A 23,101-nucleotide genomic window follows, 5' to 3' on the forward strand; every position below is an offset into this window, starting at 1 on the left:
CAGGTTACCCTCTCTCTGGATAATAGGCTTCGCATGTGTAATTAACACATAAAGGCTGCTGCTGCCAGCTTTCCTTCAGGTGCATGCTGATAGGAGTTTTCAGGACAACGGTGTGGGCTGCGATAGCTTTTTACGTGGGGTTTCAAGATTAGCCATTAGCCATTGAATATCTGACAAAGACATGCTAAAAGGGGCAAAGGACAGGTCCTGCTGTTGAGAGCACAGGTGAGGACAAAGCAAACACGTGGGTCACGAGGCTCACAAAATAAAGAAATGGATAGTTGGGCCACCATCAATAGACTCCCACCGACTGCATTTTATTTAGTGGATTTGAAGACTTAAGCCTGCTCCACCAAGTCGCTGACACAACTAGGATTCTGAACCTGCAATTACCAAGATGAGCCTAATTGTGTTTTTAAAAAAACAACTGGTTATCATTTCCAGGGCTTGAACTTTAATTAGGCTTGAAAATACACACGGTAATTGACTGATCTATCTATTTAACACCAATAGAGTAGGCTGGTAGAACTGTGTGCCACCTTATTTTTTGCAATGTGGAAGAGGGGGGGGGGTTATAAATAAATATGCTGGATGAGAGCCATTAGCAAAATGGGTGTGAGATCCTCTGTCATTGCTGGGCAGGGGTTAATCCCAGTCATTACACAATGTACATTCTGATTAGAATGAGGGCTGCATGACAACTAATATCACGTGTCTACATTACGGTTATACTTCACGCTCAGAATAACAGGGCATGAAAAACACCATGGCTATGGTAGTGAGATGCTAATCAGACGTTCCTTGTTTCCTGTGTCACAAATACACCAGCTTGTATAAAATAAATCATTTTGCCAAAGGAAAAAATGTTAATAACCAGCCATAATTAAAAGCGAAATTTGGTCCCAATCAAAATGCCCAGGCTGTGCAGTTTGTTCGTTTTTCAACCAACAAGGCAGAACATAAAGTCGATTAGTTGACCACACAAAAAGAATGGAAATTTGGTTGGCCAATAAATCCATTGCACATGAATACGGTTTATCGGCCAATTTTAACCAGGACTGGCCTAGGATGATCTGATCAGTGTTGGACTGGCCCACCGGGATACCAGGAAAACTCCAAGTGGGTCCAGGTATCAGTAGGCCCTCTTGCTTCTAACAATTTGGCCAATTTCATGTAAATTCTATAATTCTTAATGGCAACAAAGAGGCTTAATAATGGAAGACTAGTGTATAGTGTGTAGAGAAAATAGACTAGGAGAATAAAGAGGTTGAGGGAGGAGAGGAGGAATAAATTTTTAGAAAGTGGGCCCACGGTGTAAGGTTTTCTGGAGGGCCCCTGGAATCCCAATCCAACACTGGATCATGTAGCTTCATGGGCCATACAATCTAGCCATTTGCATGTGTGAACCCAAAGGGTCAAATTATTTCATCCCCCAATGATCAGTCTGTGTGTCAAGTGTTAAGGCACTAACCTTGATTTACATTTTGGTTTAACAAAATATTCCATTGTTGCAACTTATTTTTTATTTTTCAAGCTGCATTAAATTACAGTCTCAACTCGAGAGATAAAGAAAACGACATATTTATAAATATTATAATATATGTTATTATTCAGTGTAGTTTCGAAGAGAAGCTGCTTCTTGTAGACAGTAGGTCAATGTCAGTAAAGTTAGATACAACCTGGTACCTCCTTAAACTTTGCCTTTAGGGTTTCTCAGGTACACTGTTCCTCCAATTTTTGGGGGACATTACACATGTGCAAATCACTGAATTTGGTTGCAAGATACTAGTACAGCCTCTTCAACTACCCAGTAAAACAGTGCAATGCTACACCCAAAGGCAGTGATCCCCAACCAGTAGCTTGTGAGTAACATGTTGCTCTCCAACCCCTTGGATGTTGCTCCCAGTGGCTTCAAAACAGGTGCTTATTTTTGAATTCCAGGCTTGGAGGCAAGTTTTGGTTTTATAAAAAACAGATGTACTGTCAAACAGAGCCTCAATGTAGGTTGACATTCACATAGGGGCTACCAAATGGCTTTTTTGATACCTCAAGAACATTTTTCATGCTTGTGTTGCTCCCCAATTCCTTTTACTTCTGAATGTTGCTCACAGGTTCAAAAGGTTGGGGATTCCTGCCCAAAGATATGGCAAAGGACGTCCACTCCAAACAAATCGCAAGCTTAGTTGCATTTTACACTGGGGGATTAACTGTAAGTGGTATAGGGCTGCTGTCTGATGGAAGTGGCATAGTAGCCACATGTCCCAAAGCTAACGAACTTTGCCCATAGCCTGTATGGCAAACACTTTCATCATTAACCTGGTTTGTCCAACAGAGGCACCCTAATATCTCACCAGTGCCTTCCTGCCCCAAAATGATAAGATTAGGTGAGATATAATTGATTGTATATATTTACCGATATTGGCCAATATATCTGATCAGAACATGCACAATTCCAAGCAAACCAGGATATGGACTTGTACAAACAGGGATTAGAAATCACAAAATTTTCGGGGGCCAACGGTGGACCCAAGCCCCCAAGCCCGACTCCAGATCCTGCCCACTCTACACAACAGTTAAAAGACCACACAGACATCAGTGCTAAAAAAGGTAACCCCCCACACACACATAAGTTATAAAAAGCTATTGATGGTCAGGGCCCCCTTATAGGTTAAAAAAAAACTGTGGTGCCAGGTCCCTACTTATATTTAAAAAAAAAAAAATTGGTGGTCAGGGCCCCCTACAAGTTAAAAAAAATGTTTGGTGACCAGGGCACCCCTATAAGTTAAAGGTCGGGAGATGGGGAAGTATGATCGTACAATGATTCGTACAATTGGATCTTTGCGTCTATGGCCAGCTTAACACTCTGCAGCAGTGGGAACCTGTTCTCTGGAGTTATGAACTTGTGTGGAGGAAGAACAAGGATTTGGGGCTGTTTTTCTTTGTTGACAGTCAAATAAAACCTTAAAGGGATACCTGTCATGGGGAAAAAAAATTTTTTTCAAAATGAATCAGTTAATAGTGCTGCTCCAGCAGAATTTTGCACTGAAATACATTTCTCAAAAGAGCAAACAGATTTTTTTATATTCAATTTTGAAATCTGACATGGGGCTAGACATTTTGTCAATTTCCCAGCTGCCCCAAGTCATGTGACTTGTGCTCTGATAAACTTTAATCACTCTTTACTGCTGTACTGCAAGCTGGAGTGATATCACCCACCTCCCTTCCCACCAGCAGCCAAACAAAAGAACAACGGGAAGGTAACCAGATAGCTCCCTAACACAAGATAACAGCTGCCTGGTAGATCTAAGAACAACACTCAATAGTAAAAACCCATGTCTCACTGAGACACATTCAGTTACATTGAGAAGGAAAAACAGCAGCCTGCCAGAAAGCATTTCTCTCCTAAAGGGCAGGCACAAGTCACATGACTGGGGGCAGCTGGGAAATTGACAAAATGTCTAGCCCCATGTCAGATTTCAAAATTGAATATAAAAAAATCTGTTTGCTCTTTTGAGAAATGGATTTCAGTGCAGAATTCTGCTGGAGTGGCACTATTAACTGATGCGTAGGGTAGAGGGGTAGAGAAGGGTAGAGCCTGACCTTATGTCAAGTCTGTGCTTCTTATAGCAACAGTTTGGGAAATATTCCTCTTTGTTTTTGCACAAAGTAAACTTGTTATATGATTGGTTTGCTTGAGTTGGAAGTGAAAGAACTTGACTCCCCTGCACAGTGCCCTGATCTCAACCCAACTAAACCCTTTGGGATAAACTGGAACACCAACTGCAAGATAGGCCCAATCGTCAATTCCAAACCTAAATAATGCTGAATGAAGGCAAACTCTAACAGAAAATTGTAGTGGAAAGCCTTTCAGGAAGAGTAAAGATGGTTATAGCAAGAAAGGAGGAACAACTTCATGTGAAAACTAAAGATGCAACTAAAGAGGAAGCAGACCCCGCAGTAGCAAGTGGGCCTGGATCGCAGGGTTTGCTTTCTCAATAGCAGCTCTCTTGCCTGGAAACTTGGGGGCCCCCTGCAGTGCGCCCACAACATTGTGCTCATGTTTACAAGTCCAGACCAGCAGGCTCAAACCCTAGCATCAGCACGACCATTCGCATGGAGGTGGGTAAGCTGCTGCGCTACCTTCTGAAGCTTTTTCGTGGGAGGTTGGTGCCAGCTTGGTACACCGCTGTATGAATACCTCTCCAATTGGGCAATGAGACATTGATATAAATGTTACAATGTGGGGTTCAAATGCAGAGACACGTGCCTTTTTACAAAAAGAATAACAATGTTACTATATGTTAGAATTAGGCTGCACAAGGATAAAACAGACATTCGTCTTCAGATAAAATATACACAAACCTTATTTTTAAATACAAGGGAATAAAAAAAAAATTCCTGTCTGATTTTCAAGCAAACAGTTTTTTTTTTTTCTCATGCTGCATCATTAGTGTGAAAGTTAAAAGCACAAATAGAGCAGTGGGAGAACCTTCCACTGTTTTCCACATCTCCCACTGAGCAGCTTCCTTAGTAACTTAATTATAAAATGTGATGAGGCATCAGCACAGATAGGACAGAGCTCAGCGCGGACTCTCTCGCTGGAGGATGGGGAGCTACAGGATCAAGAAATCCTGCAGTGTCTGTTTGACTTACATGTCTTTACTCTGTTGTGTTGATACTGCTTTACTCAGCAATTAAACTAATTAAAAGTGTATGTAATTTAAAGAAATAGCGGCAGAATTGTCACCAGGGGTTTGTGCAACTTTGTCTTGACAGGGCTAATCAATTCATACAGCGGTAATTGATCTTTGCAAATGATATGATGAAAATTGCTCCTCGGTATTGCAGACAACGAAACAAACTTGACCGCCCCTCATGCATTCCCTTGGGTCGAAAAGGACACCGCAACAAGAGCGGGGAAGCTATAAGCTATTTTACGGGTTTATCACCTATATAGCTGCAAGGTAGCAAGGTGTTTGTTGTAATAAGTACGCAGCATGAAGAATCTCGAGTTTTCAGAAATATCAGTAGAGAGCACCAGGGGCAAGCAACAAGTGTTATCTATTTCCTTAAAGATGTTAATAAACCTAAAACATGTTGTTACATGTACATACACATCTGATGCAGAATATACATTTCTTGTACAGCAGACTGATGCCTCGCTCTAATTCATAAACAAAAGAACTTAAATATTCTAGTTAAAGGGATACTGTCATGGAAAACCATCAGTTAATAGTGCCGCTCGAGCAGAATTCTGCACTGAAATTGATTTCTCAAAAGAGCAAACAGATTTTTTTATATTCAATTTTGAAATCTGACATGGGGCTAGACATATTGTCATTTTCCCAGCTGCCCCAGTCATGTGACTTGTGCCTGCACTTTAGGATGGAATTACTTTCTGGCAGGCTGCTATTTCTCCTACTTAATGTAACTGAATCAGTCTCAGTGGGACTTGGCTTTTTCTTAAGTGCTGTTCTTAGTAGGGATCAGAGTCGGGCCAACCCGGCCAGGCGCCCTAGGCAACCTAGCCGGGCACGGCGCCGGCTTAGTGTGTGCCGGCGCGCATGCGCGGAAATACGCACCGGCGAGCATGCGTGAAAATACGCACCGGCGCGCATGCGTGCAAGCGCATTTAAAACAGAAATTACCGTCGCCAGTCAGGTAGACACAGGACCGGACACGGGGTAGGCGACAGAGTAGGTACGTGCCTGGCACCCCTCAGCTTTGCGCCCTAGGCACGTGCCTACTCTGCCTACCCCTAGTTCCAGCCCTGGTAGGGATGCACCGAATCCACTATTTTGGATTCGGCCAAACCCACGAATCTTTTGCAAAAGAATACCAAACCGAACCGAATCCGAATCCTAATTTTCATATGCAAATTAGGGGTTGGAAGGTGAAAATTTTGTTACTTCCTTGTTTTGTGATATGCAAAATAGGATTCGGATTCGGTTCGGTATTCTTTTGCAAAGGATTCGTGGGTTTGGCCGAATCCGAATCCTGCTGAAAAAGGCCGAATCCTGGCTGAATCCTGATTCGGTGCATCCCTAGTTCTTAGATTTTCCAGGGAGCTGTTATCTTGCGTTAGGGAGCTGCTATCTCGTTACCTTCCCATTGTTCTGTTGTTAGGCTGCTGGGGGGGGGGGGGGAGGGAGGGGGTGATATCACTCCAACTTGCAGTACAGCAGTAAAGAGAGATTGAAGTTTATCAGAGCACAAGTCACATGACTGGGGGCAGCTGGGAAATTGACAATATGTCTAGCCCCATGTCAGATTTCAAAATTGAATATAACAAAATCTGTTTGGCTTTTGAAAAATGGATTTCAGTGTAGAATTCTGCTGGAGCAGCACTATTAACTGATGTGTTTTGCAAATAACATGCTTTCCCATGACAGTATCCCTTTAAGATTCAAAGGAACACTTAAAACTCACCAGCAGTAGTCCAGCAGGTGTGGAGGAAGAACTGGGATGTAAACATGTTGCCAGTACATCGGGAAGAGCATGGCGGAAGATCCGTGAATGCAGGCAGTCAGCTGTAGGAATGAACACAACCTTTAATAAAGCATAAAATAAGGACCCAAATCTAACTCCCTGTATGTAATACTGAATCATTGTAGATTTGGTTGCATACTCCCTCTGAAAACTATAGCTTCTAGAATAGCCTGATACACACATTAGTCAATTTAGCACACCAAGGTATATGCAAATGCTTTAATGTGCTTAAAACACTGTATAACGCTTGTTGTACCTCAATAAAGCTAAGCATTTGAGTGAGAACACAAACAAATGATACTATAATGATCTATATTACAAACAATACACAAAATTACAAACAGCTGCCACATGCCCTACTTGATTTTTGTCCCTCTTTTAGGTATTTACCTTGAGAAAGGCGTTTTTCCGAAACGTTGGGTTTCTCGCTTTTATTGTAGAACGTGTCTGCTTTAAACTATTTTCTAATTTGCACCGGAAACACGTGTGGTATGTACAGTACATGTTATTGTTTGTAACATAGATGTATTGTTGTAGATGTATTTTAAGCATACTAAAGCATTGTTTTTGCTAATGCATACACCCTGGTGTGTTAAATGTACTAAGGTAAGCAGTGGTCTATTGTAGAAGGTGTATTTTATTCAATATTGTCATAATTGGCCTAAGGAAAATGGCATGTTCTTTTATACCCAGAATAATATACATATATGTTTTCAATATAGAATATGAAAAAAAGTAATGCTCTAGATTTCGGCAAACTCTCAAACTGTAGACCACAGCCTAATTTCACCAGTGGTTGCAAGAACTGTCCAGTAGTGATGAGTGAATGCTTTCGCCCTGCATAGATTTGCAGCGAAATTCCATATGTTGCCATCGGCAGATGTTTTTTTGCAAAATATAAGACAAAAACTTTAATTATTTCCAATTTGAGTTATTGTAGGTAATGCATACCTCTATAAAGCATAAAGGTGAATCAATCACAGCTCCAAGCAGTAGTTTTAAACTGCAAAATATTTATTAGCAGTGTTTGCGCACTACATGTTTCGGGCAGAGCCCTTTTTCAAGTGTTGAAAAAGGGCTCTGCCCGAAACATGTAGTGCGCAAACACTGCTAATAAATATTTTGCAGTTTAAAACTACTGCTTGGAGCTGTGATTGATTCAGCTTTATGCTTTATCGATTACCAAGGGTGTAACACAGACACCTGAATCCACAGCCACAAAGAATACAGCAACAGTGACCTGAATCAGAAGCATCTTGCTTTCTAATGCATACCTCTCAACATTTTGGAAATAAAAAGAGGGACAAAAAAGTGTGGCAGGTTATGAAAGTTTGAACATATTTCTGAGTTTTTAGTTTTGCTAATGAAGGTGCATTGCCCTTTAAGCTGTGAGTCTAAAGGTGGCCATACACAGAGAGATCCACTCGTTTGGCGACTCTCCCTGATATGCCCACCTTGAGGTTGGCAATATCGGGCTGATCCGATCGTGGGCCCAATGATCAGATCCTAACAAACGGTAACGGGCGGTCGGATCACGGGACCACATCAACGAACAGATGCGGCCGCGATCCGACGGGATTTTTAGTCCAACTTTCGGCCAGATCTCGATCGGGGAAGCCGGTCAGGGGGCCCCAAAGTCGGCCAGATCTCGATCGGGGAAGCCTGTCAGGGGGCCCCATTCATGGGCCAATAAGCTGCTGACTCGGTCTGTCGGCAGCTTTTATCAGCCCGTGTATGTCCACCATAACTTTTCCCAAGGGACATGTTATCTTATATTGTTACAATTAATTACTTGCTTATGATTGCTTATCTAGTTACATTTGAATTGTTACAAATGTATCTTATCTTCTTTTGTGACTGTTCTGGGCTCTCTGCCAAAAGCCAATTGAGTTAGAAACTTTTGTTTCTTTTTCTGGCTGTTCAGTGCAGAGAAAAACGGGACTTTTCAGTACAAATGAGGGACTGCGGGTTGAGCTGTCAAAAGAGGGACTGTCCCTCTAAAAACGGGACAGTTGGGAGGTATGGTAATGCATATTTGACTGAAGCATTGGTTTGGCTCTTGTCCAGTTTTGGAACATCATGTGCCATTCTGGTTATGGTTGTTTACTTAAGTGTCTGAAGTGCCCTTTCAAACAGAGAAACCAGCTCTTGAGGAAGCAATAAGAAACAGGACATTCTTCAAAAAAACAAGCAAAAAAGGTGGCTCATTTGCAACTGTCACTCCAGCTGCAGTTGAACAGCTACAAATGATTGGCATCCACAATGGGCTAGAAGTAAGATCGTCTAATTGCTGATGCTGGTTTGATCCTGTAAACTGCATTAATTACATTAATTATAATTAATTATATTAATTACAATTAATTAATATAATTACATTACAATACGGTATTTATCCTTATACATAAACTTTTCAGTAGTTATCCCACAAATTTTTTTTTGCATAATTAAGGAAAATACTATTAGCTATAAGACTCTTACAGTTGTCTGCACTCATTTTCTACTACCGAAGCAATGTATAATGCATGCAAAGTGCAATTTCTTATGCAACTGTTTTCTCCCAACAATGCAGTCAACCCCCCCTCCCCCATAATTCCAGCATAATTGTGGTCACGAGGAATAGCCGTGCCAGACACAATTTCGGCCGATGTGTCAATTGTCTCCACTGTGCTTGCACTTTGCTGCAAATTGGGCACAGTTGTTCCGATGCTGGTTGGTATCATTGTCACTTATTACCATGAGTGCAGCGATTGTTGCAGCCCAATGGGGGAGCATTGGTACTACCACCTGTTTCGGAGATGGCAGAAGCTCCAGGGTTCCCATAGTTTCCCGTCTCAATAGGCAAAACTGTGCTCAATATAAAACAGAAGGAGCATATAAGCAAGGGATCCCCAACCTTTTGAACCCATGAGCAACATTCAGAAGTGAAAGGAGTTAGGGAGCAACACATGCATTCTTGGGCTGTCAAATAAGTGCTGTGATTGGCCATTTAGTAGCCCCTATGAGGATTGTCAGCCTACATTGAGGCTCTGTTTGGCAGTACACCTGGTTTTTATACAACTAAAACTTGCCTCCAAGCCAGGAATTCAAACATAAGCACCTGCTTTGAGGCCACTGGGAGCAACATCCAAGGGAATGGAGAGCAACATGTTGCTCACGACCTACTGGTTGGGGACCACTGATATAAGCCATACACACCATTCATGGTATTACCAACTTTTAATTGTTCAACTTGTTCAGACTGATAGCCCATAAAATCAATGCTATTCACTAAAAAACAAAACAACACAGTAGTGTCTCCATCATATTCAATCTTTCTGCCCAACTGAAACTACTACTGCTAGCTTTTTCAGCAGAAGGTGAAAAAAAAACCCTAAATGGAGCCTCTACAATTTGCCTTCCCGAATGCTGACAAGTATTTGGATCAACTCTGTTCTAAAAGATATTTTCATTAAACCTGTATTTCCCCACTCAATCCCCTTAATTGATGCCTTCGTGTTTCTGGAAAGATCTCCTAGAAAATAACGCATCAGAGAGTTATATAGATATATATACATAATCAGTATTATCTTAAAGTCTAAAATTGTGCCCTACATGTTGAGATTAATGGGGGTTGGGGTGGAGGGCATGATTTTTGCCCATAGTGTACTGAGTGCACTTTTGTGCACACCAATTTTGCATTGTATAACCTATAAGGGTCAGCATGTACCTTCCACTTTATAAATGAACAATTATATCTTTTGGATAATGATAAAGTTTGCTGTTCAGTGGGAATGAAATGCATAACTAGCCTTGTGTGACAAGGACCACTTAACCCATCTAGCCTCTCCACTTTCCAGCATGATGTATCGTCTTAAATCACAGTTAACCTTCACCTTACCCATATTCATCCTCTTTTTTTTTTTTTGCCAGCCTTTATCTGGTTGCACTTAATTTTATACAAGTAGATTTACTGCCTCTCCAATCTGACTGTCCGACAAATGGGAGAATACAATTTACAAAATTACTAGTCTCCGCCGTTTTGGTCATTTAAAGCCCTAAGACACTATTCATTTTTCATTCAGCCAGATGACACGTTGTTTAGCGTTTAAGACACAACATTCAAAACATTATGAATGGATTCTGCCAGAAGTTGTCTGTGTGAGACAACTTGAAAGGCATTAATTACCTCGTTGAATGGAGGTTAGATTCCTCTGTAGGAGGAAGCACCAGAAAACACACAGTATGTGACATTGCCACATGAAATGCAAAAAGCAGAATCGTGATAATGGCAAACCATGAAAGGCTTCTGCAAACTGGAAGGCATATAGCAAGCCCCTGTGGATGGTTAGAAAAAAACGATGAACAGACAGGGTTCAGTATACAGAGGAAGCTGTAAGATGATGTGCCAGGATCTGCAATAATCTTACAAGGTACCAGGGATGGTTTATCTGAACTGGAGTTTTGGTAATTAATGCCAATGTATAGTAATAACTATTAATGACAAACAAAACATTCTGTTATCCAGAATGCCTGGGGCCTCTGTTTTTTTGGATAATGGACATAGTCGGACTGGGCCAGCGGGACACCGGGAAAAAATCCGGTGACCCCCGGCCCTCGTGCTCCCGCTGGCACAGGCCCTCTCCCCCAATCTGCCAAGCACTGGGGTTTGTGCCGAGGTTCACTCATGAGCGCCAGTGTTCTTGCTGGCATTCATGCATGCGCGCCAGGTGCCCCGGAGGTGTGGAACCCGATGGGCCTCCAGTGCTCCAGTCCGACCCTGATAATGGATTTTTCATACCTTAAGTCTACTAGAAAGTCATTTAAATATTAAATAAACCCAACAGGCTGGTTCTGCTTCCAATAAGGATTAATTATATCTTTGTTGGGATCAGGCCCGGACTGGCAATCTGTGGGTTCTGGCAAATGCCAGAGGGGCTGCTATAAGGTCCCATAGAAAGTGAGTATTTAGTGGGCTGGTGGGGGCTGATTGGGCCTCTGTGTACCTGAAATGCCAGGGCCTATTTTAATTATCATTCCGGACCTGGTTGGGATCAAGTACAAGATATTGTTTTATTACTACAGAGAAAAAGAAAATAATTTTAAATAATTTGGATTATTTGGATAAAATGGAGTCTATGGGAGATGGCCTTTCCGTAATTCGAAGCTTTACGATCTTTTTCAGCCGATCACCCTTAAAAAAGTAAAAGACAGCAGCGTTTTTTTGGGACTTAGAAGCAAGCCCTATCTACTCTATTGCACTTCACCTGGTCTGAGGTGGCAAAGGCAAGTCTGGCGCAAGAGGTAACGTTCAGTAAAATCCGCAAGTTAGTGAATTAGCGTAGTTACGTCCCTTCACCATAGCGCAACTTCGCCTGGCGTAAGGGTGCGGAATAGCACTAGAGTAGGTCCACTTAGCTAGTGAATTTACGCCAGCACCCATTTGTAAATCGGCGAAGTAACGAAATGATGAATTTTCGATAGCATTAGCCACTTCGCCCTTTTGTAAATTTGCCCCTTAGTGTTCATCTAACAAACATCTGACACTAGGGAAAGCTGCACTCTGCTCCTAGCAGCAGATTGAATATACTTGTTGTGCCAGGAGGAGCAGGCGAGTCCCTTCCTAATGGACAGGGATTGTGCCTCCTGATGCTCCCTAACAAAGGGCTCCTTCTTTCTGCAGACACTTTTGGGGTCATTTCCATGGGATGCAAGTGGCAGAGCAAGATGCGCAAGAGAGTGGCCCTTAGAGCTGCACTCTGCTCCTAGAAATAAGCATTAACATAAAAAGAAAACATGCTTATTCTTTCAATTCAAAAACAACAGTTGCCAGAGGGGAATCTTAGAAAATGACTGTTACTCTCATATTTTTTTTTTTTTTTTACTACCTGACAATGAGTTTAGAAGAACATGAAGACTGTCAGCAGTTCTGGGTGTACCTAACATACAGAAGTATTATGAAGCTATACAATTAAGACAGTTACTCGCATGGTCAAATTGGTCATCACATCTCATTTGGGCCCAAATTGAAAATAGTGTGAACGTAGACTTCCATCTCAATTCAGCAATCTGGTCTATCACCATGGCCAAACAAATCCTCACTTCCCTGCTTCAAATAACACAAGCCACCTTGTCTTTGGGAAAGACTCAAATGTAAAAATAACTTGGTCTCTTGGTATTTCTTCGTCTGGAAATACAATTTATCTATGGAACCCAAGCTTCCCTCCAGGCATGGCCATTTATTTCTATACAATATGGAGGGAAATCCATGCTCATACTGTTAGTGAGATGCTGGACCCTTTTGATCACTCAGTGCTTCCGTTCCAGAAGCTAAAAGACAAGGCCCCTCACGTCAGTCTAAAGCACTATGAATACCTCCAGCTGTGCCACTTTATACAACCATATGCAACTTTTGCGAAATCTCATTCCCCAACAGCATTTCAAATCCTAGCAAGAATAGGCTTCCACGAAAAGGTCTAATTTCAACCATTTACAATATATTCACTTCTCCATTGGATAGCCCTCAGGGTAGAGTCCTGCGCGGGTCCATTTTTTGGGACCAGTACCCGACCTGTACCCGCAACCTGCAATCCGCAACCCGGACCCGCATTCTTACCTGCTTGGACCCGCTACCTGACCCGCAAGTACCTTATCCGCAACCCGTACCCGCGAACTGCTGACCATCAATAATCAGGAAGTGCTGTCATTGTAAACCGGAAGTGACATCATGGGAAGTAGATGTGATCAGAAAAAAAGGAGTAAAACATGAGGTGCTCTCATTACAAACCGGAAGTGACGTCATCAGAAGTAGACGTGACCAGAAAAAAAGGAGTAAATATTGGTATTGAGAAGACCCGTGGCCAAACCGTGACCCGCAGAACCGGCGACCCGCATCTATACCCACACCTGCAACTTCTACCAGCAACCCGCAGGGTACCACAGGTTTCTGCGGGTAACCCGCGGGTACCCGACCCGCTGTAGGACTCTACCTCAGGGCAGACATAAGTATATGGATAAATGGGCCCGACCTTCTGGAGAGGTTTTGGAACACAAGGAACACTGGCATTATCTGCCCGATTATCCAGCTCCTTTGGAGAGAAATAGGCAATTTCCTAAGCCAGATTTTTTCTCGACGGATTCCACTGGACCGCTACAATGCTATTGGGGAAACCTGTGGAAATTCGCTCTAAAAGTGGCCAAAACTTGGTTAATCGGATATTCACAGCAACACGATTGGCCATTGCAAGCAAATGGAAAACTGCAACTGCACCTACCCTGGCGTAAATAATTAAGAGGGTAACACCAACAAGGTATTCTTAGTTGGCATTGCCACTCTTCACAATAGGTTGGAACAATATAAGGACATTTGGGACCTATGGGAGTTGCATTGTCCGACCGTAGGACTGTAGGTAGATTTATAATACCCAGCCCCCAACTGCCTATTAGAGCTGCAAAAAAAGCCGATTGTCTCACAGGCATATGCACATTGTTATTATAAGCATCCAATACATATGCATTTTAGTCATTTGCAATGTTCCTCCTTATTTTTTCTGTATTCTCTTTTGTATTTATGCCTTTCTTTTTTTATATAATTTGGACCCCTCATCATATTCATTGCAGATAGAGTTGCCACCCGGCCGGTATTTTACCAGCCTAGCCAGTAAAACACCTGCCAAGGCCAGGGCCGGTATTGCAAATTTACCGGCAATGCAGTTGCCGGTAATTTGTAATACCCTTTAAAAAAAGCCCTTGGCCTGCCCCTAATTCGCGCAGAACTTACCTTTTTTCCATAGCTGTGGACATCGCTGCAATGTTGTTCCGCCCCTTTTGTGGCACACCACATAGCTCCGCCCCTTTTTGTGCCCGCCCCCCACTGGCCGGTAATCTTTTCAGTAAAGGTGGCAACCCCTAATTGCAGAATGCCCACGAGACAGCAATTTTTGTAATACTGATATTATGCAATGTTGAGTGTTCCATTTGCAATGTATATTGCCTTTTATAAAGAAAAACTAAAAATATAAGTTTACAAGAAGGACATGAAGGAGGCTTTAACTGTGCTTGCTTTCTTGAGAGCACAAGGCCAAAAGAGCAAATGAGCATTTTTCAGAAAAATTGAAGAAAAGATCAAAAACATGCAAAAAGAGCCTTCCTCGTGCCTCCTTTACTGGCTGATACAAATGCAAATTTCACAGCTTCTTTCATCTTACTTTCTTTAACAGAACAATAGAGGCAAGAGAGATGTTTCATTCATTATTGAATATAAAGGTGAGACAGCAGATAAATATCCACTGAGCTGTACAAGACATTGACCAGCTTTTATACCGCAAGCCCCAAGAAGTAATAAGAGTCACAGCCCACAAGAGTAAATCTTCAGGCAATAAATATAGTCAGTAAGGAGATGTTTGCAATATACAGAGCTAACATTTTATATGTTTATAACAACTTTGTCTTATTTGTCTGAATATGATTGTGTGTCTGTTTGTCTATCTAAGCTGAATAATATGCTCAAGGAAAAAAAACATTTTACTGTAACAGCACAATGAAAGGTGGCAAAATCAAAAAGGAAGCAGCACCTTCTCATTATACAATAATTGTGTAGATCACTTAACTTGTAAATTTCAGGTATGTCAAAGTTTTAAAAAATTGGTTTATTCCCTGTCAGGCCAATTTATTTATCATTTATAGCGATGGGCGAATTTGGCGAGAAATTCGTGAAATGGCGAAAAATTCACGAAACAACGCCGGCGTCTCGTTTTTGAAGCCGGCAACTGTTTTTTGGAAGCCGGCGCACATCCGCTGGCGGATTTTCGCAGTGGTTTTGCGAATCGCGGGAATTTGCCGCAAATTCGCGCCTGGCAAATAAATTCGCCCATCACTAATCATTTATTTCTCTGAATCATACTTTTAGCTCAAATGAACAATTGTTTTCATAATTAAATAAACCATGATTTTTCCGTAATTTAGCAAGTGTAAAAACCCTTAATTTACTAATTCAAAAGTACGGTAAGTAAAAGTTTAGTTGAGGTCTGTAGAAGTCAGTGGAGGTCTCCTTTCTTTTCTTGCAGAGATCAGCCTTTCATTCGTGGTTTTAGAGGTTTTCGGAGATCAAAACCTTCATGTGATTTTCGGTGGCTATTTTCATTCGTCCTTTTTGTATTCGGATCTTTTAATAACTTTCATGGAATTTGTACTTTTAGAGAGATATGGGGGAATGAGTCGCACAAATAAGAATAAAAATTTGGATTTTGCAATGTAACATTCTTCCTTAAACTGTTATTATATTGCGAATTTTCATTGCGCATTGCCCACTTTTAAGAAGTGCTTGAAGGTATCGTAATCTTTTGGAGCACACAACTTTTTCAGTAAGAAGTGGTCACTAAACAGTTTCTGGGTTCGCAAAAGCTATATTAAATTCGTGCAAAGGAAAATTTGCTGAACTTTTCACATTGCGAATATTATTTCTGTTACTGACTTTTATTACATTCCCCCAATAGAATTTAATCATGGTTTTCAAAAACCTCTAAAACCACTAAAATTGGACCTTTAATAAATAGGCCTCCACGGGGCCAATTTATTAAAATTTTATATTTTTTTACGATTCAATTTTTTTAGCACTAAAAATCTTGCAAGTACATGTTTTTTGGGACTTAGAAAAATTTTCAACAAAATTTCAAGTAAGTCCCATCTACTCCATTGCACTTCGCCTTGTCTGAGGTGGCGAAGGCAAGTCTGCTTATAGAGGTAAAATAAAAACGTAGTGAATTTGCGTAGTAACGCTCTTTCGCCTGAGCAAAAATTTGCATGGCGTTAGAGTGCAAAATTGCGCCAGAGTCTATCTCCTTTGCTAGCGAAATTACGCCAGTGACCGTTAGTAAATCGGCAAAGTGCCACTTCGCCCTTTAGTAAATTTGCCCCTATGTATGTACCAGATTTGCACACTTTTCTACAGTAATTTTATTATCCTTGTACCAACAATATAAGAAGATGTAAACAAAAAGTCTCAAGTTGAAATTACTTAAAAAACCAATTTAAGCAAAGGTTCGCAGTTTGGTAAAAAGATATATTTACCAATTCCAAATTCAACAAAATGTGTCTACAAATAAATGTGTCATTTATGTTCACTACTGCATTTGAGCAAAATCCCATTCAATAAATGCAACAGTTTTAAGGGGCAGATTTATTATGATTCAGTAGGTTCTACATGAAGCTTAACCTCAACTAATAATACATCTGCAGCAAATATGCACGTACAGGTTTTGCACACTGTTTCACATTGATTTTGGCCTATTTTGCCATGCACATTTGCTACAGGTTGCCTAAATTCGTCAGATGAAACTGTGAACCTTAGTTTTAAAATTATGGAAGCTATTCTCCATTGGAGTGAGATTGGGGATTTAAGTGGACCATTCTAATCTTGGTTTTTGTGCATGAGCCACTTAATATTGTCTAGGCTTGTGTTTGTAAACATTGCCCTACTTATTTCGTTAGAGGTCTTCGTTCAGGAAATTAGAAGTCCAGGGAACCTTAATAAAATAAAATAAAGTTGTTATATTGCCCTACACATGTGGCCACTGTATAGTTTATGTGCCATATGTAATGAAATGTAGGGGGGAAACAAAAAATTTTAAGGACTTTTGCAGGCTATCACTCTGAAAAAAGGAAAAGACGCCAGCGTTTTTTGGGACTATGATGTAAGTAACAAAAGATTGAGGAAGATCTATGCACTCTGATGCACTTCAACTGGTCTGAGCTGGCAAAGGCAAGTCTCGTGAAAGAGGTAACGTTCAGTAAAATCTGCATCCTAGTGAATTAACGGAGTAACGTCCATTCGTCAAAGCGAAAATTAGCAATAGAATGCGAATGAGCGCTAGCGTCTGTCTCTTTCGCTCGCGAAGTTATGTCTGCGCCCATTAGTAAAATCGGCAAAGTGCCTGAAAGCGGAAACGCTGGCAAATTGTCGCCAGCGCTAGTCACTTCGCCCTTTAGTAAATCTGCCCCTCAAGCTTAAAAGTTCTATTTTGGTTTGACAACCTTTTTATACATCTTAACTGGGTCACAAACATGTTTTTGGCCTCCAGATTCACGTTTACCTGGTTGTTTTTGAGCAAAGGCTTCTTCTGTGTTACCCTGACAGGCAGGCCAGTGTTATGCAAGGTCTAGGCTTTTTAATAAAACTGGTTTACTGTTACGGATTTCGTTGGTCTTGCACTCTAAAGTATGCTTATTTCTGATGTGATCCTTTGAAAATGCGGCATTGTCTTGCTGTGGGTTAATAACGATACAAGTCAGGAATTTACATAGAACTATACTTATTTGGTAATGGCAGGCTCAAGCATTTTCCTGCATACAAAAAAATATATATTTCTCTTCTTTTCTAGATTAAGAAAAGTAAAGACTTTTTCATTTAGAAGTAAATGTATATTGTATATAAGTAAATGTATATTGTGTTATAGAAATTGAATTAAAAAGTTAAAAGATTTAGAAATAGGGATGGGCAAATTTTTTCGCCTTGTTTCGCCGCGGAATTGACGCGTGTATGGCGTAGTGCAAAAAAAAAAAAAACAGACGGGCGTCAATTTTTTTTTTGACGAAACGAGTCAAATTCTCCCATCCCTATTTAGAAATCTTAAGTTAAAGGACAAGGAAACCCTGTTCATCAAGTTTTAGGTATGTTATTGTGTCCTGAAAATACTTTGGTTTGTGCTACTGCCACAAAAAAGTATCTATGGTACCACTCAACAAATAAATATTAAATGAGTAAAGATACAAAAATGTATAATAGAAGAAATAATAAGGAGAAAAACACTCACAGTTCACCTCAGTCCCAAGGTGCAAAAACCAAAAACACTGTATCCAAAGGGTGTGAGGGTCTCCAAAAATAAAGAAACAAATGTAAAAAGTAGAAAAATGTATTAGGACATGAAGACCTAACGCGTTTCGTGCCTATAGGGGCACTTACTCATAGGCTGATATGTTATTGTGTCCACCTTACTGTACCTAACCGCTAACTTTTGAAAATGTTTTCAAAATACCTTCTTCTACTTCTACTTTTTCTTGATCCTATCTCCTGAACTAATCTTAGAATGCTCCATTGTAGGCATGATTTTTGGTTGTTTTGGAGCATTCGTGGGTTTCTCTGTCCACTGACCCAAGCATGAAAGAAGGAGCAAGAAAGAGAAGGCCCACAGGAACATTTTTTCAGCTTTCGAACAGCGTCCCAATAGCAAACCTATGACTCGGTTGCTATTGGTGCGCGGTAAAAATAATAATATTTCAGGGGTCCTGGTTTGCGAGGGCTACTGTTCACATTTAAAAGCTCACTCACTAATGTATGTGCATGTGCTACTTACTGATATTACCTAGCGCGCATGCTCCGGGTCTTGGTCTTAGTGCAGGAGCACTGAATTATGGAATTTTTTTTTTTCATTTACTCAAGTGTTTTATTTTTTTTAAAAGTGAGGCGTTTAAACAGCTAAATGGATGGAAAGGAAGCAGATTCAATAGCACTGCATAACATACTGGTGATATGCCTTTCCAATGAATTAAAGGGGCAGATTTATTAAGGGTTGAGTTGTGTTCTAGTTTTCAAGGTTATTTTATGGTCAAAAATTTATTTTTCAGGTTAAAAAAATACTCAAATTTTTCAAGATTTATTATACCTCCAACCCTGGAAATAGCTCAAACCCGGAAAATACACTATGTAAAACCTGTCAAGGTCATGTTGGAGTCAATGGCAAAGGTCCCGTGAAAACAATGGAAGGTGTTACTAGGCTTCCTGATGTTCGAGTTTTCTTCGGTAGGTTTCGCTCGAAAACTCAATCAATTCGAGTGATTCGACTATTCGGGTTGTTAACCCCAAACTCGTTGATTCCACTTTTTGCTTAAATTGGAAACCATTCGAGTTGTGAGTTCATTCAAAGCTTAAAAACGCTCACGTAGCCCTAAAATTCACCTTTGATAAATAACCCCCTTAAATGTTTATTAGGCTTTCCTTGTCCTTTAAAGGAGAAACAAAGCCCTTATTAAAAAAAAACCCACCCCACATAGACCTCCCTCCCTCCTCCTCCCCAGCCTAGCTGCTACCCCGGGCAAATGTCTCTAATTTTTACTTACCCCTCGGTGTAGATTCAGAGATCGGAGTTAACGGCAGCCATCTTACGGGTCTTCGCAGGGGCGATTCTAGTGATTATGCCGCCTGAGAGGGCCTTCTTCTGCATCCCACGCCCCTCTCCACGGCACTCACCTTTAGAGCGCCGACAAGGGCAGGGGCGGTCCATGTCGCCTAGTGCAGAGAGCGAAATGGCGGTCTCTGCACTAGAAGAGCCGAATTTCTGTGTTGAAAACCAGAAATTCAGCTCTTAGTTACCAGGAGCGGCATTTTAGCCGCCCCTGGCAACCAGGAGGGCGCTGCCGCCTGAGGCAAATAGCTCAACTCGCCTCATTGGTGGAGCACCCCTGGGTCTTTGGTAATCTGACAACTAGACCGGTGTGGCGACGTATGTGCAGTTGGAGCAATTTCCCGATTCGCAAAAATTGTGCATGCGGTAAAAATGACAGAAATTGCCAAAGTGCCAGAGGACACGAAGATCCGGAAGAAGGCTGCCGTGAACTCCGATCCCTAAATCTGGTAAGTATAAAGTTAGGGGCATTTGCCGGGGTAGCAGCTAGGCTGGGGGGGAGGAGGGAGGTAGGGTTTTTTTAAAAATAAGGGTTTTGTTTCTCCTTTAACCAAAACAAAAATACTCGGTTTACCTGTAAACTAAACAAAAATTCTCCTTTGGAAATAAATGGGTTAAAGACAATTAATTTAAGGTTGGTGTTTTTTAAATTACACATTTTCCATGATAAAGCATTTGTTTCTATAAAAGGTGCCAATTTGTTTATATTGCTGCAATACCAGATGCATCTCAGAATAAAGACAAATTGTTTGCTCTAAGCACAGCACAGCTTACAGGCTTCCATGTTTAATACAAAAAAAAAGGAATTCTCTTAGGTACCAAATGTTTGCGTCTTTAGTTTATAATTTGCTGTGCTTTTAGATGGCAGGAGATATCTGTCTAATACAATATCCAAATGGATAAGATAAAGGATAGAAATGAATGTCTATTCTAACTTCTCTGATGGAACCAGATCTTCACCAGAACAGCAGCACTTTGAAACAGTTTGTTTGATAAGATGGGAGCTTAATGCCACTTAGGTTCCATAAAGCATCTAATAGATAAAAGATTTCCAGCCCGTAAAAGTGCTCCCGCCTTTAAAATGGTAGAACGTCAATAATAAAAGTAGAAAGGAAAGAAATTGGAAGCTTCGCTCTGTTCAAAGTTCAGGGCTGCACATTTCAAGATTTTGCAGTCAATAAGATCGTGAGTCTCCATCTCGGAGAAAAGAGTCATTTCTTGTTCTCCGAGCTGTTAATGTGTATTGACTGGTTTTCTTTTTGGACAGCATACTAAAGGATGATTTAACAAGTAAAGCATGTTTTTTTTCTGATATAAAGCACTAAACTAAGGATTAATAAGTGGGAAACTGGTTTTCTTTTTTGTATTTTTTTTCCCAGTTTTATTTGGCTTCTAGTGGACCTCCACAAAAGCTATCTTAGTTATTTGTGACTGTCAAACATTTAAACAGATTTTAAGAATACTATTGGGGGCCCATTTACAAACAAAATCGAATTTTAGATTTTTTTCCACGAATCTCAAAAAATGTGTGGTTTTCTCATTTTTTTTTAAAAAAAAAAGCTCAAAAAATGTTAGATGTATCAAGGGGCAGATTTACTAAGGGTCGAAGTGTATTTGAGGGAATTTTCGAAGTAAAAAAATTTGAAATTCAAAGTCATTTTTTGGATACTTCGACCATCGAAACAGGATACTACAACTTAGAATTTACTTCGAATTCGATTCAAAGTAAAATAGTTAGAATATTTGAATATTCGATAATCGAAGTACTGTCTCTTTAAAAAAAACTTCGACTTCAATAGTTCGCCAAATTAAATCTGCCGAAGTGCTATGTTAGCCTATGGGGACCTTCTAATGTATTTTTCTAAGTTTTTTGTAGTTGAAGTAAAATCGTTCGAAACAAAACGGTCAAATTCGGTAAAAAAACCTTCGACTTCGGTATTCGAAGTAGAAGTATAGCCATTCCATGGTCGAATTTCGAAGTATATTTCACTTCGAAATTCGACCTTAACCCTATATAAAGCTCAGGTTTTAATATTTAAAGATGTATTACATTGTAATCTGAACCTGCTTATTCTCTTATCCCTATACAGGTAAGGGATTCTTTATCTGGGAACCTGTTATCCAGGAAGCTCTTAATTATAGAAAGGCTGTCTCCATTTTAAGCAAATAATTATAATTTTCTAAAATTATTCCCTTTTTCTCTGTAATAATGAAACAGTACCAAGTAAGTGATGGTAACTCATTTGCACGAATCCATATTGGTGGCAAAACAATCCAAAGATCCCAAGCATTCCAGATAATAGATCCCTTTCAGCTATCATACTACAGGATACAATCTTTCTTTTAAATATTTCCAACTGACTGTCAGAAATATCTTTAGTTACAAACATTTACAACTACATATATATATATATATATTTCCAAAAAAATTAATCGTTTTGGAACTATTTGCCTTTTTTTGTGACTCTTTCAAGCTTTCAAATAGGTTGCTGTTACATTTCATTACTTATCATTCAAGTCAGACCCTCTCCTATTCCAGTCTCTCAGTTAAAACAGTGCCTGGATGCTCGGATATGTTGGAGCCTAGCAACGAGGTAGCTGCTATACTGCAGAGCTGCTCAACAATAAGCAAAATCATTCAAAAACAACAAATGAAAAAATGAAGGCCAATTCCACATTATCTCAGAATATCACTCTACAGGATACATAAACGTACTGTATCCCCTTTAAATAAGCCCGATAGGGTTGTTTTGCCACCAACATGGATTCATTATATCTAAGTTAGGATCAACTATAAGGTACATTTAATTTGATTAAAAAGAAGTGTATAACATTCTGCCTAAAAGTTTCCAGATAATGGATCCCTGTAGTAGAAAAACATTCAGAATTACAGCATCAGGGACCTAACTGAATCCTAAACAAGAAGTGACACAATATAAAAACAAATAGAAGCTCCTCTCGCACTCCCTGGCCTACGTGTTGATTGCCCGGTGCACGGTGATGAAGGGATCGATAAAGGGCTTGATAAAGGGGCCTGACCCCGAAACGTCGCATTTCCTGCTAATAAAACGCAAGGGACTGTCCCTGCTTGCACCTGCCCTTTGAGTGCCAGTGATTTCTTACCTACAATATAAAAACAAGGCATTGGTTCCATAAATGTTCTAAAGGCCCCCATACACAGGCCGATAAAAGCTGTAGACAGACCGAGTTGGCAGCTTATTGTCCCGTTTGTGGGGCCATCCGACGGCCTTCCCCGATCGATATCTGGCTGAAAGTCAACCATATCTCGATCGGGTAGGTTAAAAAATCCCGTTGGATCTGTGCGTCTCTGTGGTCCCGCAATCTGACTGCCCGTATCGGATCCATTCTGATCCGATTGTTGGACCCTAGGGCCCATGATCGGATCAGTCCTATGTGGGCATATCGGGGAGAGATCCGCTCATTTGGCAACATCACCA

The 23,101-nt window shown here is 40.6% G+C and overlaps 1 protein-coding gene across 4 annotated transcripts in view; it reads right to left on the reverse strand.

The window, feature by feature from the left end:
• The window catches only part of dennd1a.L (DENN domain containing 1A L homeolog), a 442,273-nt gene that overhangs the window by 208,534 nt on the left and 210,638 nt on the right, over positions 1 to 23,101 (reverse strand). For all 4 annotated transcript variants that reach the window (XM_041572481.1, XM_041572482.1, XM_041572483.1 and 1 more), the window contains exon 10: positions 6,430 to 6,530. In XM_041572481.1, the coding sequence (XP_041428415.1) occupies positions 6,430 to 6,530 (101 nt within the window). The remainder of the gene's footprint in view (positions 1 to 6,429; positions 6,531 to 23,101) is intronic.

The sequence above is a fragment of the Xenopus laevis genome, chromosome 8L, assembly GCF_017654675.1.
Source record: "Xenopus laevis strain J_2021 chromosome 8L, Xenopus_laevis_v10.1, whole genome shotgun sequence".
NCBI lineage: Eukaryota > Metazoa > Chordata > Amphibia > Anura > Pipidae > Xenopus > Xenopus laevis.